The sequence below is a fragment of the Candida theae genome (assembly GCF_024610275.1).
Source record: "Candida theae strain CBS 12239 chromosome Unknown scaffold5, whole genome shotgun sequence".
Classification (NCBI taxonomy): Eukaryota; Fungi; Ascomycota; class Pichiomycetes; order Serinales; family Debaryomycetaceae; genus Lodderomyces; species Lodderomyces theae.
In genome coordinates this window covers 46,261-63,083 of record NW_026261451.1, presented here as the reverse complement: position 1 = coordinate 63,083, position 16,823 = coordinate 46,261, and the positions used below count along the sequence as shown (strand labels likewise).

General features: G+C 39.6%; 6 protein-coding genes across 6 annotated transcripts; 4 read left to right on the top strand and 2 right to left on the bottom strand. All coding sequences in view use genetic code 12, as the record gives it.

The window, feature by feature from the left end:
• Positions 1-56: 56 nt before the first annotated feature.
• On the bottom strand, positions 57-962 carry KGF57_003765 (uncharacterized protein; the record flags this gene model as incomplete). Its single annotated transcript, XM_051753218.1, has 1 exon — positions 57-962. The coding sequence occupies one exon, from the start codon at positions 960-962 to the stop codon at positions 57-59; it is 906 nt and encodes a 301-aa protein (XP_051607629.1).
• A 2,008-nt stretch (positions 963-2,970) lies between these two features.
• Positions 2,971-4,527, top strand: SIP5 (Sip5p; the record flags this gene model as incomplete). Its single annotated transcript, XM_051753217.1, has 1 exon — positions 2,971-4,527. One exon carries the CDS (start codon positions 2,971-2,973, stop codon positions 4,525-4,527), a length of 1,557 nt encoding a protein of 518 aa, XP_051607628.1.
• Positions 4,528-6,306: 1,779 nt separating this feature from the next.
• On the top strand, positions 6,307-7,635 carry KGF57_003763 (uncharacterized protein; the record flags this gene model as incomplete). The annotated part of the gene is made up of 1 exon (XM_051753216.1): positions 6,307-7,635. The coding sequence occupies one exon, from the start codon at positions 6,307-6,309 to the stop codon at positions 7,633-7,635; it is 1,329 nt and encodes a 442-aa protein (XP_051607627.1).
• Positions 7,636-7,715: 80 nt separating this feature from the next.
• On the bottom strand, positions 7,716-10,727 carry KGF57_003762 (glutamine amidotransferase subunit; the record flags this gene model as incomplete). Its single annotated transcript, XM_051753215.1, has 1 exon — positions 7,716-10,727. One exon carries the CDS (start codon positions 10,725-10,727, stop codon positions 7,716-7,718), a length of 3,012 nt encoding a protein of 1,003 aa, XP_051607626.1.
• Positions 10,728-12,489: 1,762 nt separating this feature from the next.
• Positions 12,490-15,429, top strand: PHO87 (SPX domain-containing inorganic phosphate transporter; the record flags this gene model as incomplete). Its single annotated transcript, XM_051753214.1, has 1 exon — positions 12,490-15,429. The coding sequence occupies one exon, from the start codon at positions 12,490-12,492 to the stop codon at positions 15,427-15,429; it is 2,940 nt and encodes a 979-aa protein (XP_051607625.1).
• Positions 15,430-15,707: 278 nt separating this feature from the next.
• ELA1 (elongin A) lies at positions 15,708-16,724 on the top strand (the record flags this gene model as incomplete). Its single annotated transcript, XM_051753213.1, has 1 exon — positions 15,708-16,724. The coding sequence occupies one exon, from the start codon at positions 15,708-15,710 to the stop codon at positions 16,722-16,724; it is 1,017 nt and encodes a 338-aa protein (XP_051607624.1).
• Positions 16,725-16,823: the final 99 nt, after the last annotated feature.

Below are 16,823 nucleotides of genomic sequence, written 5' to 3'. Positions count from 1 at the left end.
TGTAGTGTTACCAATCACTGTGGTGAGTTTAATGTCCTCCCAGGACGTACTTCCAATTAATCTTTTGTTGTATTTGAGTTGTCTTTGTTTTCCTTGTTCTTGGAAAATTTCCCATTTTTAGCCTTGCCTTGCTGGACGTAACAATCTTCATTGGTATGTTTTCCGTTTGGGTGAATCTTACACTTAGGAACCTTATTTTTTCCATTCTTATTTATTTTCCAGTTGGGTTTTCCATTTGACTTTTCAAGGTTACCATATCTCTGCTTAACCGGTTCTCCTCCAAACTTAGCAATGGTTTCAACGGGTAATTCTTTAATTGACCTAATTTGTTCCACTTTGGAAATTTGCTGTGCTACTTGAAAGTAATGAACATTCACGGCTCCCTGGAAAAGGTGAACAATGTGAGCTTCTTTGGCCAAGCGTTCATGCAACCTCAATAAATGCACAATATCGAAAAATTCTGACTTAAATTCATTTAACGATTTTGCTTCTTGTTTGACTTGCGCCAATTTTTCCAAAATCATGTCTGTATGGTTAGGTTTTTTGAATTCCGCTCTTAAATCAGAGAAAAATTTCTGAACATTAAGTTCACTGGCCTCTGAAATAGAATCCACATAAGTTTCCAATTGGTCATCTACCTCAGAAAAATATTCTTCAATAAAATCTTTCGCTTCTCCGACCATATGTTCCAAAGCGATTCTAATGAGATCCCAGGCATAAAGTTTATTTTCTTGTTTTGCTCTGGCTTTAATAACTTTGTAGGACATTTCCGACAAAACTTTTTCAAGCATAAAAGTGTCATTTGTTCCTGCAAATATGGTTGATTTTTTCACATTCTCATCCTTGCTCTTTTGATTGATGAACCATTGTTTGTTCTTGACGGGGTCCTTTGGTCCCGAGCGTGGTTGTTGTCCAAATTTGTTTTGTTTGAAACCAAATCTTTTATTTTGATATCTTGCCATGATTGCGAAAAGTAATCTCACGTGGGTGTAGGATCTAACACAGAAGCGACGCTACCAAACTGTTGTAGTACTCGTTGAAGGACTGGTGTAGTATTAGATAATTGTCTCTGTCGTAATGTTCTAAGGTTTAGTATATATTGTAAGTGTAGTGGAAGCGATATAAGTCGTTCACGAGTAATACAACTGTGAGGAAATGTAACAGGCTGAAGTGTATATTAAGAATGATCAACTAACTTCGATCAATCAGATGGAACTAAAACTAAAGTTGACTTGACTTAGCTTGACTTAGCTTTTTCTATCTCAATCCGTATCCCGGGGGATTTCCATGTTCTTATATAGTATTTCATTCTCCTAATATCAAGGAGCACAATCCTGATCTTCCTAGTCACTCAGGCATAAAGACAAACAAACTCAGACACAAATTCCTTCTTTAGGAAATGAAGATGGTTATTCATAATAAATGATAATTTCCTAAAGTAGTTAGTAATTCCAAATGATTACTCTTTGAGGTAATAAATGGGTTTCGTGTTACCCCTCAATCTCTTACCTTACCTAAACAGGATATTTCCAAATAATTGAACCTTGGAATAACTTAACCAAATCTTCTTGTGTCTATTGGAATGAATGAACCGTCGTGTAAGGGTTAGCTATCTTAATCATATGTTAATGTGCATCTTATACCATTCCAAAAACACGTGATTAAGATCATGTGACAAGGAACCTCATGCCTCTAACAATCAAAAAACGCAAAACGTGTAATGCAACGTAACAACATCACGTGATTAACACACGCTTTTGCAAGTGAATTGCGCTTTACTCTGAGTGCTGTAAATCTTTGTTACTGTACATTTTTGAGCATTTCTAGGCTTCATTGAGTTGTAAATACTTATAGCCAACGAAATCACTCCTTTTCTTTAGATTTGTTTAGCTTGACCAAGAAATTTTAACTACTTTTGGAAATGAGCATAGGAAATCACTAGTTGCAATAGTTTGGATGCAAAATTTCTTACCTAAAATTATTTTTAAATCAAGCCTAATTCAACTACCCCTGGGCAATCTCCTAGGAAATGAATTTGACCTTTCCACTTTCTCAGCCCTACTTTTTTTTTGGCCTTCTATAACCATCATCAGCCCCTCCACCCTCCTCATCGGCCTGATATGAGAAGTATGACGAGTTTTGCTTATATGCACAACCGAGTTATAGTTTCTAGAACGTCTTTTGAATTACTAAACAAAAACAGGAATAAGTGAATGGAGGTCAAGACGCTACATCGCGTCTCCTAAAGTGAGATCCTTCAAATGCCTTCCAAATACCCAAGGCGCCTTTCTTAATTAAATCGGTTTTCTGGAACTATTGGATGCAGACTCAAATGAGATGTGGTCGCTTCTTTTCACTTGCCTGTGTACCATCCTCTAAGGTTATTCCGGCAATTTTAAGCATAGAAGAAAGAGGGGGTGGAGGGGAGGAAGAGAGCATATTCAATCAGCAACAGTTTCCATGTTTCCTCCACTGCAAACCCAAACTATCAAACTGTTTCGTTGTTTGCTAAGAGTCATGTGACTCTTTTCTTAAAGTGACCACAAAAATATAATAGTATAGGATAGAAGCGGAAATAACTCAAACTGTACTCTTTGGAACTCCAGCACTTTTTGCTCTTTTTGAAAAAGTACTTACCATTGATCTCTTCTACCGAATGACTTTTCCCCTACTACATCTATTCATATTTTAATTGCAGGATTCTATTTATAGTACAGATCTTATCCATTGCGGTTTGGTTGCCGCCCTCGCCCTCGCTCCCCCCTTTTTTTATTTTTTTCTTTCTTTTTTTTTTTTTATTTTTATTTTTTTTTCTGTTAAACTATTTAGAGTTGAAATACACACACACAGCAAAGCTTCATACCTCCAAACATCCAATAGACAACAAAGTATTACAGCTGTTCTTCATTTATACACATAGCTTCTGCTGGCACATACACTAATACACACATCAAAATTAAAATTCTAGATATGGGTAACGTACCAACAAAAGAAGCGAGATCTAGGTCTAATTCAGGCGTATCTGATTCCCACAATAGTGGAGGATCTAGCTCCAACACGTTCAATACGGGTGGATCGTCGTCATCTTCATCATATGCACGTCATCCAAAACACCAAAGAAAAGGAAGTAGCCTTACGGGGTTCGTAAATGGCCACCAACGATCAGCTTCGTCTGATTTAAGAAAAGCCAAACGTCAAGAAGAGAAGGATCAAAAACAGTATCATCATTACAGCCAGTTAATTGTCAAGTTTGACGAGAATGTGGACGGGGGATACTTGGCTCCTTACGGAACTTATAAATCCAATCTCGACTTTGACACAGATATAGTTCGGTCATTAATTGTCAATCGTGAATTGTCACCATTTTTCACTCCGTTACAAGATTTTAATGAAAGCTGGACAGATGATGAGTTGTGCATTTTGCTATCTCAATTGCCTTTACACGCATTGGAAGAGCCCACTGAATTGAATGGGTCCGAGGAGGAAGAAGAAGATGCGGATAGCCACAAGATTCATAAGAGTGCCAATTATTACAAACGACAGGAGGAAAAAGCCAAGTTGAAACTGTTGATTTCACGCATGAAGGATATTCAAAAAGACGAAGAGCAAAAGTATATTGATGCAAAGGGCAACTCCAAGCAAATCCCCAGTAGGGACTTACTTTTGAGGCTATATCGAAATCCAAGTGAATGCCCCATTTGTTTTTTGTATTATCCCAAACATCTAAATGTGTCACGTTGCTGTTTACAACCAATATGTACTGAATGTTTTGTACAAATCAAACGTTTAGACCCCCATCCACCTCATGATGATCCCTCAAACCACCAGGCAGGGGAGCAACCACATTCACTCATTTCAGAACCGGCAAGCTGTCCCTATTGTGCCATGCCCGAGTTTGGGGTTACTTATGATGCTCCATTGGACGTACATACTGGGCTTGGTGGTATAGTACCGGGGGATTATAAAGCGACCGGTGCTATCTTGGAAGATGACGAGAGTATTAGCGGTGGTGCTGGTAATGCTGCAGATGAGGAAGCTGTTGCCGACGACGACGATTCTGGCGCTAGCCATTCACCCGTAAGGAGCAATCGCAAAAGTATTGGTTCTCCTATACCCACATCCCCGCCACCACCGAATTCTATGCAAAGCAAATTGTGGCCACAAAAGAATAAAGCAAAGCAACGCAGTAGGAGAAGTTCAGTTGCGGCGAATGCGCCAGGGGTCATAACCATTGATCAGATTCGACCCAATTGGGAGCACACTTTGAACAGTGCCAGAAATAAGTTAGCTAGAAGGGCAGCTACCGCAAGTGCAATACATGCTAGTAATTTGATAATCAATGGAGATGAGGGTCAAGGTCCCAGTAGCAATCGCGGCAGTGAAAACTCAAGAGCAAGGTCTGGAACAACAGGTTCAAGCTATAATGCAACTGACTATTCACTAATTGAACAACAGATGATCAACGAAGCTATGAGATTGTCATTACTCGACGAAGAGGAGAGAAAACGCAAAGCCAATAGCAAATAGTTGTTTTCGATGTTGAGCTCGGTAACTAGAATAATATGGATATAGTTTATATAGTTCCTTTCTAGCAAATGGTCCAAAGAATTTTCACCGAAAAAACCAAAACACAACCAGACAAGTAATTTTAATAGTAATTTGAATTAATTGTGGTAATCGGCGTTTCAGGTCCACACATTGAGAAATCTGGGTAAAAAAGTTTTGTTCATTCACACTTCCCCACTGCAACAACCCTTTGGCAGTGAAGAAATAGACCGAATTCGGCATTAATATCATTAGCCGCGGCGTTCATCACTTTGTTAACTACTTCAATGTGATGAATTTTGTTCAACAACACCAAGAACTCGTTAATATCTTGGTATCTGCTAATCTTTCAAGTCATCGTAGGTATATTTCATTATACGGCTTGAACTTCTTAGAATTAAGTATTGTTATTAAACGAAACAACAATATGGTTATCTGCGTATGGTTTAAGGATGGAGGTGATGCTGTCACTAGGTACAAATAGCAGGCTAAAAGAAGTAAAACTATATTTACTCTATTAAAGCATTGTACGGAAACGACACAGATGGGATATGCAAGTGCTCTTGTCCCCCTTTCCGAGAGAACATTCTGTTCAGGTACATTATTGTGTACGAAATGAACCGGTTGCCGTTGGAGTACAAAAGTTTGAAGACAAGCTTATACTACACAAAAAAATCTTGAAATGAAATTTCAGCTCATCAACGGGTCATCATTGGTCGAATACGACATGGCGCAGGTGTTGGTGCCGGTGCCGGTGTTGGTGCCGGTGCTGGTGCCTTATACTTCTTATGTAATATGGAATCAATTCCCACAAAGACTTTCTTAGATGTCAAGACGACTCCACTTTGAGGTTCACAAGGCCGGCCAATCTGCATGGTGAAAAGTTTTTAATTTTTTTCTATTATTTAAGTTGTACATAAATTTAGACGACGTGTTGTATAAAAGCACACAAGAGGAGTTAGACAAACCCACTACGCTAAACTACGGGTTTACGTTGCTTTGTGTAGTAACTTGATTGGTCGACTTTAACAATTCCTCAACAACTTGAAACTTTGAAAAATCGCAGAGACGGTAAAGCACTGAATGTCACGAGTTTCAGAGTGTGGAAGCATGAGGGGTCTGCTCAAACTCTCTTGAATTGGAATTGGAAACCAAACTGGCCAAATATTTGAGGAAGGGCATTCTGCACTAAGAATTTAGCCGACGCAGTATTTGACCGTGTGTCCTTGCAGAAACGTTTTTTTTTGTGATTTGGCGCGTAGCGTTAAAATAAGAAAAAAAAAAAATAAAAAGAGAGAGGAACAATAAACGAACGGCGCCTGTGCATATAAGAGAATAACAATACAACAGTTAGAGAGTCGTCCTTTTCTGTTAAAGCGAAGTTTGTTCAATATGTTGCTACTCTTCCACTTTGCTGACACCCCCAGAGCTTTTTGACTTCCCACTGCTGATTGCACTTTGCTTACCCTGTTTGAAGTGGAGTTATTAAGAAAGTTTGAGTCCGTAACTCAAAATTTCCACTGGAATACTAGAGCACACTTCGTCTAAATTTAGAAACTACTGATTCTTAGTTTCAATATCGAGCCAATTGCTGTCACCTGTTGTCAATTGAAGCAATTTTATTACACACGAGCGAACCACTTCATCGACTCCCAATTTTACATCGAGAACACTACTTTGGAAGATCTCCATCCAAATAAAAAGGGTCTTGAGTCCAGGGTCCATACAACCAAAATATACACACGAAGAAGCGCACAAATAATGTCTCCACCGTCGACATATTTACCCACACGACGAGTATATGATGTCAAAGGTAATCGAATAAGAGAAACGATCAAATTCAATGATGAGCCATGCCATGGTCTTCCCCACAATTCCTTGAACAAGGTGAAAGTTAATGTCAAAATTGCGGCCCTAACGTATCCAACTGACTTTTACCACCAATTGTACAATGTCGTACCAAGTAAACGAATAATTGTCAAACGACATCATCGTGGAAGTAGCAGCGGTAGCGGTATTGGCTCAACAAAACGAACAAAATACTTGGTGTATCCCTATACCACATGCAAGATTGAAAACATGCATCAAGAACTACAATGTTGTTGCAACTTAACTTACGGCGAGGATTTGGATGGTGGACTACAGGCATCTTTATATGTGTCAGAGCTGCTACTAATTCCCATTCCAACAGGCGTAAGTTTACACGATGTTTGCTTTATTTGGGACATTGCATTACCGTTCTACATTTACTCGGGTCATATTACTAATAAGACGTGCGTCATATTAAATGACATCAAACGGGAAATAAATGAAGTGTTGATTACTTTAAATCACTTGAACATTGATCAGCGTAACATTACAATTCTTGATGAAAGGACATTTTCACTGAAACATGGCGACACATTTGACACAGTCTTTTGCTTTAATGCAAAGTTAATTCAATTCGCCGAGTTTTGCTGCCAACATCAGCTGCAACAGAAACAATACCAGAAATCAGCAACGGGATTGAGATCTGAATCGCAGCTTCAACGACGGTCAAAAATACTAACCAATTTTCCCATTGTTGCAAAATCAAACGATAAAACATATCATTACATGAAACTTGCATACGATGATCGAAAATCCTGTGTTGAGCTATTGCAAGTTATTCGGGATTTGAACATCACTCGAGTCAAAGAAAATGGACCAAACAGTTCTTCTTCACAACCAAGAAACAACTCAACCAGCACGACATTGTCATCGACATCAACATCTACCTCGGATGCCATATCACTACGACAAGAGCTTCACGATGATAACCAGTCACTAACAACTACGCTCGATTCTAGCCACGACGAGTATAAATATAGCAAGGGCCATTGTTCTTGGTTTTGGTGTGACGATGATGTTGATTTAACAAATTACAACGACTTGAGTCTCACTATGGACCAGAGCTTTGAAGATGACGATAGCACATGTTGTGAAGATGAAGGAGTATTTGAAAGTGCTGCCGTACATGACATGAACAAAAAGCTAGTTGATGGTAAATCCCATCGTATTTGCTACTTCAATCGGAACGTAAAGTCTAATGTTAATGCTAGTATTATATAAGTTATACCGAGCAACAGGAGTTCAAATTCTATAAATTTTATACAAAATGCTAATAAATAAATGAAGTACTAATCCGATTCTTAATCCAAATTACCCAACTCTTTCAAAGTATCGCTCAAAATCAGTCTCAATTTGAACAAATTTACAATACACAACTTCTCATCTTTCAAATGGGCATTATCACTAGCTTGTCCACACGGAACTTGTGCCGCGGGTGCATTGAAGCATTTTTCAAGAAACCGGATAGATGGAATAGATCCGCCTTCTCGAATGAAGATCGGATCTTGTCGCCAATGCGATTGCAAGTTTTTGTATAGTATCAGATACAATTTGTTTGATGGGTCTCCCAACCAGGGCTCCGCTTCATGAAAAATATTGATTTTCAAATGGTTATCTGATTTCAAATTGTTAAATGCTGTAGTCAAATGATCAACCAACTTTTGTTTGATTGTGGTTAAATCCTGATTTGCAACTATACGCATCGATATTGTAGCATTGACTAGTTGTGGAATGACTGTATTGTTATTTGGACCAGAAACTTGAATCTTGTGAACAGTTAATGATGGTTGACGCCATTTGGCTTGCAACACATCTATGTCGACATTTTGTTGAAATTTGTTCTTGATGTCGTCATACAAAGCCTTCTCCAGTTGTGAAAGTGGTAACAAGTCATCGTAAAAACCTTCAATTTGAATCTTTTGCGTTAAGGGGTCAATCAAAGTGGTCAAAATTTGCATCATATCCATAACTGGTTCTCTGCTAACACCCCCATCAACCCCCGAGTGACGATCAGGTTTGTCTGACTTGATGATGACATTGGCATTGATGAGTCCACGAAGTCCATAATTCAAGCAAGGTGTAATGTCGTCCAACCAATAGGAGTTGCTCAACAAAATCCAATCAATGTCACCAATTAAGCTCTTGTGTTGTTGAATCACAGTTTGAAAGCCTGTGGAGCCACATTCCTCTTCCCCTTCAATAATAAACACCACGTCACAGCTCAACTCTTGCTTGTGATAAAGGTCAGCAACGGCGTAAATAGCAGCAAGTATTGGCCCCTTGTTGTCACTAACTCCTCGCGCGTACAAGTTTCCTTCTTTTGCCGTCAATTCAAACGGATTCGTACTCCAATCTCTAGCTTCATGGTTCGTCGCGTCAACTACATCATAATGACCATAGTACAAAACACGTTCATGCTTGGTCACAGGTGTTGAACAGTTTCGCTTAAACTCGGCAAATACAATCGGATTACCATTTTCCACCGGCAACAAATTTGTTTGGTAGGACCCAAATTTTGTTAGCAAATGTGATAGAAATTTTGCACAATGACGACTATCTTCAAGGTAAAGTTGCGGGTTCTTTGAGATTGTTTTGTAAGAAATGAATCTTTTCAACATTGACAACAAGTCATTATCGCTCAATCGAATACTCTTTTGTAAACTAGGCAAAGTGGCCAATGTTGAGCCTGAACTCTGCATGAAATCGTCGGTGCCATCTTCATCCTCGGAGACGTTCCACAATGTCAAAGACTTGTTCCCGCCTGCTAACAAATATGCTTCATTGTTTAACTTGAACGTGGAGACCGTGTTTATAATGCCATCCTCTTGATCGGAACTCATAACGACACTGTCAGCAACATTCTTGTGCTTCATGGTAAGTTTCACCAATCCTGTACCTGAACAAGCTTTGTACAATGTATCTCTATAAACACCCAAGCTTAAAACTTCATTCATCCCTTCCTTGTTGAATACAAACGATCTAATCATTTGCAATGTCAACAAATCCCATACATTGATACAAGAGTCCCCCAATCCAACATAAAGTAATGATCCCTGTATTGTCATTGATAGCACAGACTCGTCATTTTGCAATGATGCCAACTTGTGCAATTTTTTCAGTCTGATTGCCCATATGTTGACTACTCCATCACCACCACCTGAAACGATGAATTTTCCTTCTCCAAAATGGCCAATTGCCGTGTCAACAATATCAAGACAATAGACGTATCCGTTATGGGCAAATCTCACAATATCCTCCGGTTTACATTCAATGAAACTCACCACGGGTTTGCTTTCATCCACAGGAGTCGAGTGCCTTGAGTTTCTTCTCATTAGTTCGTGTCTTGTTTGCAATGTATTTTGAGAACCACCTGGCCCCTTTGAGTCAAAAAACTTGTCGTATCTAAAATGGGGCAAATTTTCCAAGTTGGCTCTTCTCGAGTTCTCATTTGCCACAAACAACCTGCACCATAGAATACTGGCATTTTGAGCCCCTATAACCAACGTTTGTAATCTGTCGCACCATGCAAGGGAGAATATATCGCCGATATCAACCAATGAGTAAATGACATGCGTGCACTGAAATCCAGTCTTGAAGTCATACACCTTGACCAAAGAATCCGAGCCTGCCACGAATAAAGTATCCTCCTTCTTATTTACACAAATGCTCAAGATCGAACTGTTTTGATGTGGATTATCACTTCGATCTATTTCGTGTTTCAAACTGTACGTCAACACGTCAAATATCAATACTTTCCCATCCTGAGTCCCACAAAATAGCAAGTTGTTAGCTGGCGAAGAAATGCAGCAGAGAATTGAATGTGTGTGGGTCCATTTGTGTACAAGTTTCGGTAGGGTTGCCGGTACAGAAACTGGCATTCCATCTACATCAACGGAATTTGGAGTTGATGGCGGTAATGGAGGAGAATTTATCACAATATCTCGGCCGTTCTCAAAGTTGGAAAACTGTGGCGTCGGAGATGTTGGCGCTGCTGCGGCGTTATTGTTGATACTATTTTTCAAATGCTGACGATATGCAGAAGCTTCGTCATGTACATCGTTACTAGTATTTGTAGACCTCTGCTCATGTAGGCTTTGTGATGATATTATGTTATTATTCACAATAGCCAATTCTGCCATAGACATGTGTGGACTATTCAATCTGATTGGAGTTGATGCTCTTGGGCTGTGTATTTTGGATTGCAGGACCGAAGTTTCATGGCTTAGCGGTAGTTTACTTCGTGAGGTGGGTACATATTCACCCTCATGAATGTTTGTTTGGAAGTTGCTCATAGTAGATGTGTTGTTGGGCATGTTTGGGTGTTTGAGTCTATGGGGCGTTGCATTGGGGAAAATTTTAATACGAATACAGCGTTGTATACAGGAATTTTATAGTTAGTCATAGAGAGGAGAGAGAGAGAGAGAGAGACACACACACACACATACACATACACAATACACAATACACAATACACCAGTAGAGTAGAGTACAGTAGAGTGCAGTACAGTGTTGATTTGCAATGGTGAACGATAAGCAAGACACGTGAAAGCTGATGCAAATATGGTGCTGGCGAAATTTGAAGTTGGGTACCTCTTAACTGCTTCGAATTAAGTAAACAGCATTCAAGAATGTTAGAGGTGGATCTGGACTGAGAGTTTTAGTTATCTGCACCGAAATAGTACAGCGACCGATGCGATACTTTCCGTGGTTTGAATTTCTGACTGGAATAGACATGCGAACTAGAAAATACGCCTTGGAGTTTGATCGAAACACGCAAATACTATCGTACTCGGAATAGGACTTGATATATAATTTTTGTACACCCCCCCAGTTCTCTCACACATTCTCCCCCTTGAACTTTGGCTTTAACATGTAGGATGCGACGGTTCGAGAAATAAGGGATAAACAGTTATATTATTCGTATTCAAACTGGAAAGGGATGTCATTGTAGTATTTTGTTGTGCGACCCCATGCACAGAAGCGGCTTTCCATTTCCAATATCGTCTATAGCATGTTGCGGGGAGGACGTTTGCGTAGATTGAGAAACCAACGTCCTTTTCTCTAAGGCTCTACCAAAATACAGATCTTGACGTGTTGTTGTGGGGTCTGGGTCCTGAGTATTAGCCAAGGTCAAACAAATACCGTTTACGATAGCAAGCACTTACTTTCTGCTCCCTATTCTCTGTTGCGTTTTGTACTAAAGATGACTCCTAAGCGATGCTATTAACTAGATACGTTTGGCCGCAGCTCTGTTTAATATTTAGATTCACCATTGCACGCATCTAGGAGTCGTATCTCAAGTTCTTGAAACAATACAACTTTTCTTTCAACAATCACGTGTTTCAGGGGGGACATGGATTAGCAGTTCATAAGGAATAATAATATTCCAAAACCCTTCATTATAATTTAAGTTTGACATAAAATACGCCAAGACTGCTTCATTGAAATACCCCTCAAGAAAATATCCACAACTGTTCGAATCACGACGAACTTACACAATAAGAATGCAAGCGTGTTCTTCCAAGGCAATGAAGAAAAAGGTCAGTAACATCTATCGGCAAATGACACGTTACTACACTTCTGCAATGTACTGGTTCGGATTTAAACAAATTGAATTTCTTTTTTTTTTTTTTTTTTCTCTCTTCCTGTTGCTGCTGCTGCTGCTGCTGCTGTTGCTGCAATTTGTTTAACAGTCACACGATGAGTTACTCAATTGGTTCAGACACTAATTATACTAAGTACAATTCCGAGAAGAAAAAAAAGGTACAAAAGGGTTTTCACCTTATTTTTCGTGCAATTGCAAAGACTTTTTCTACTTTCCTAAAATTCAGTTTTAAACCATCTCATTTCTCTAACTCGCATTCCCCTTCTCTTACTAACCAAGAAGAATTTTGTCCAACTCACAATTTTTCTTATTCCAGATCCCACAGCACTCTATCAATCTTCAAGAGCTTCAAGAAAGTCAAGAAAAAAAAAAAAACAAATCAAGGGTTCAAAAGAGCCATCAAACAACCACAAACGAGAACCACACCCACCTTGTCACACTCACTGGAATTTTGGTTTTGCAAAATCACAATGAAGTTTGCCCATTCTTTGAAGTTCAATGCTGTTCCTGAATGGTATTACTTGAGATATTCCTCATTAAAGAAAACAATATACGAATTGCAACAAGACCAAATCGCTTATAACGGTAACCAGGATCAAGGGTTTATTGTTGGAAAAGACACCACAACAGTGACTGAGTTGGTTGACAAATTTGAAGCCAACTATACACCATCGTCCAATGGCAGCAGTAGCAGTGATGGTAATGACGACTCTATTGCCAAGAGCACGAGTGGTGATAACGACATCGATGCCAAGACGAATTCCAAGGACGGAATGAAGAATCGGTTAGCTAAGAAACTCAACATGTTGCAAAAACTCAGAAAGAATACGCCTATTTCTGATAGTGGTAATAGCAGCAGTGCCAGCGACATTGAATTAAATCATATTGATCTCGAACGAAATGACAAGGATGGTGAGAAAGTTGGTGGGTTGGATGATGCACAATCTTATGCAGCTGAGGTTGTGAGCTTATCCAATGGTACTTCGTCCTTCAATAATCTTGACAATGTAATTAATCGTTTTATCAACGACCCTAACGAGTCCTTTGCCAATCCAAACTCATTGGAATTTGATCCATTGCACGTATTTGCCAAGCAATTGTTGATTGAATTGTCCAAAATCAATGATTTTTACAAAGGTATCGAAAAGGACATTTTTGATCAGTATAACCAATTGAACAGTGAAAGTGAGAAACTTCGTATCAAGAATGCTTTGGAATCTGAACCAGAAATACCAACCCATAGCAGCAGCACGGACAACCACCATAACACTCACCACCACCACCACCACCATCATCATCACCACCACGACGACGACGACGATGAGCAAGATCATCTTCAGCATGATTTGGAAAAGCAAAGTACTGTAAATGTCCATATCGTACACGATGACTCGGATGACGAGGAAGACGAGGTTGACAAGCACAGCTATTCCGACTCAGTATTACTCGATGAAGCTCACTTCAACGAAAACCACAAATATTCAGTCACCAGAAAAAAACAATGCTTGGCCATGTACATTCGGTTATCTGAGTTGAAGTCCTATATTGAATTAAATCGAGTTGGATTTGGTAAAATTTGCAAAAAATTTGATAAAGTTTGTGGGTACTCCATAACTCAAGACTTTTGTCAACATTTTTTACCATTGCATTCGTTTGTATTCCAGCCACAGGCAGTTGAATCTATCGATACCAAGCTTGATCAAGTTGTGCGAATTTATGCATTCTCCTTGGGAAAATTACACACTCATTCAACCAAACATGACTTGGAGCCAATCAAAAATGAATTGAGATCTCATTTGCGGGATCATATTGTGTTTGAAAGAAATACCGTTTGGAAAGATTTGTTATCATTGGAAAAACAGTCATACAATTTGGACTTGGATGAAAATGCAGTACAAAGCAGCAAAATTGGCGAAGAAGGGAACATCGCTAACTCATTGATGAAGATGAAGATGGAGGATATTGATCTTCCAAAATTTCTTGGTGGGAAAACTATTGCAGTACCCGCATTCATATTTACCAAACAAGTTTTGAAAATTATCATCACAGTAGTGACGTTTGCCATATTGATGTCAGTAAAGACGCTCAATGATCCAGTTCAAGGAAGAAGTTTGGCCGTGCTTGTCGCTTGTGCCATGTTGTGGGCTTCAGAAGCTATTCCATTACATACCACCGCCATGTTCATTCCGTTACTCGTTGTTACTTGCAAAATCTGCAAGGTTAGTGGATCGGATGAGCCCATGAAGGCCCTGGATGCAGCGCTGTACATTTTCAGTACAATGTGGAACTCCACTATTATGATCTTGCTCGGTGGATTCACGCTTGCTGCTGCATTATCGAAATATAACTTGGCCAAAATTTTTTCATCCTGGATCTTGGCTGCTGCCGGTACCAAACCAAGAAACATCATTCTTGCCAATATGATTATATCAATGGTCCTTTCAATATTTTTGTCAAATACCGCTGCTCCTGTAATTGCGTTGAGTTTAGTCAAACCAATGCTCAAGAGCATTCCATCGGACCACCCATTTACCAAAGCTTTAATCTTGGGTATTGCTTTTGCTTCCAATTGTAGTGGTATGCTGTCGCCAATCAGTTCGCCACAAAATGTCATTGCATTACAAGAAATGACTCCCAACCCTGGTTGGCAGATGCTTGAAGTAAGTTTGCCAACTACAATTGTTGCTGTTTTTTTCATTTGGTTGTTGCTCATTTCAACATTCAAAATCAGTAGTCTCAAAGTGGCCAAGATAGCACCAATCAGAGAAAGATTGACAGTAAAACAGTACTTTGTCCTTGCAATTGCAGTTGTCACCATCCTCTTGTGGTGTGTCATTGAAAAGATTGAAGTCAATTGGGGTTCGAGTGGTGTAGTGACATGTTTTGCCTATGTCATGTTCTTTGCCACGGGTCTACTTACAGTTGATGACTTGAACAATTACCCGTGGTCGATTATTGTATTGGCAATGGGAGGTATTGCCTTGGGTAAGGCAATTGGCTCATCTGGTCTTTTGTCAACAATTGCAATTGCGTTACAAAAACGCATCATGGATTACAGTGCTTATGTCATTTTGCTCATTTTTGGAATCATTGTGCTCGTGTTTGCCACGTTTGTGTCTCATACAGTTGCTGCATTGATTATTGTTCCATTGGTGAAGGAAGTTGGTGACTCTTTGCCAAAACCTCATCCAAATTTGTTGATTTTGGGCACTGCATTGATTGCATCTTGTGCCATGGCATTGCCTACTTCTGGGTTCCCTAATGTGACTGCAATCGGTATGAGAGATGAATTGGGAAGGCCATATCTTACTGTTAATGAGTTTATTTCAAGGGGTGTGCCAGCATCTATCATTGCATATTTGTGTGTGATTACCATTGGCTATGGAGTCATGTCCTCCATCGGTTACTAGGGCGGGTGAATGGTTGTATCACTTTGTGTAGTGTGTATTGAGATCTGTAAAGCATGTCAAGTCTGACACTACGGGACTGTGTAACTGCTCAAGGAATACGGTTCTAAGTGATCTCTGAATAACAGTTGTACATGAAAAACGGTAATTGTGTGTCCAGAATATCATCACTCCCTCTTTAAGCGATAACCAATGAGGTAGCGCTGACTTTTCTCACCCACCTTCATATACAGAGCTGTACATCTGTGCCATCAACTAAGCAATAAACTACACTATCAAAGATGAGCTCTCACAGGCCAAGGTCAAACTACAAACACCCAAGTGGTCTACCGACGCTACTACATCTATCACAACTATGCATCAAGCGGCATTTGTCTCAACTTCAAGATGTCGGCACCACGCCGTACCATTTACTTGCATCGGTATTGAGTTTGATGTCAGCAAAGCAGTTGGATCAACTAGAATCCTTATCGACTCAATTAACACCACATAGTGATGAGCTTTGGAAACAACTCATACTAAAGGATTTCCCTGATCGACCAGTTGAGCTAGGTCTGGTGGAACTGTTGAACAAGTTGAAATTTGAAAAAATGCCGTACAAGTCATTATACTACAAGTATGTGAAACAACGAGACGATTTCAGAAAAGATTCAGCCAAGAGATTACGACATTTGAACGAGTCGATGAATAAAGAAAAAGCCAGAAATAAGATTGTTGCTGTTGATAAGCTAATGCGGGATCCCTCAGTTCGGTATCGACAGTCTTTCCGAAATGGACAACAACTGCTGCTGCTATATAATAAGAATACTATTTTGGGGAAAGCAATACGAGAATCACAAACGAGATCACTTATGTTTGGCACACTGGCTATGAGGAAATATGATTCGTATTCTGCATTCAAGGCTAGGGAGTTTGCCCCCATGAGGGCACCTAAATCAAGCACTAGACGTACTACATTCTTCGATTCTAGTATAGGGCAGCAGAAGCAACCACAGATAACTGTGCGAACTAATCCTGGAAAAGGTAGCATCATGCCCATCAAGGGGAAGCAACAATCATCCTCTTGTCCTTCTTCTCCGTCACTGCTGGGAGAGGTTTCTGAAACATTGAGAAAGAAACGTGTAATCCAGCAACCATCGATATTCCTTCAAAATAAAAGATCAAGACCACCATCACAAACATCGCCTGTACGGAAGCAAGAGGAGAAAGAGAAGCACAAGCAGAAACAAAAACAGAAGGAAATCACAAGAGAAGAGCCCAGCAAAATAAAACCGCTTAAATCGTCCATATTTAGTTAAGACAAGTACTGTTACTACATTTTAATGAATTACGAAGCTTAACTGGCATCACATGCTTACATTCTGTCAAATAAATTTTCCTCTGTCTATTACACCTAC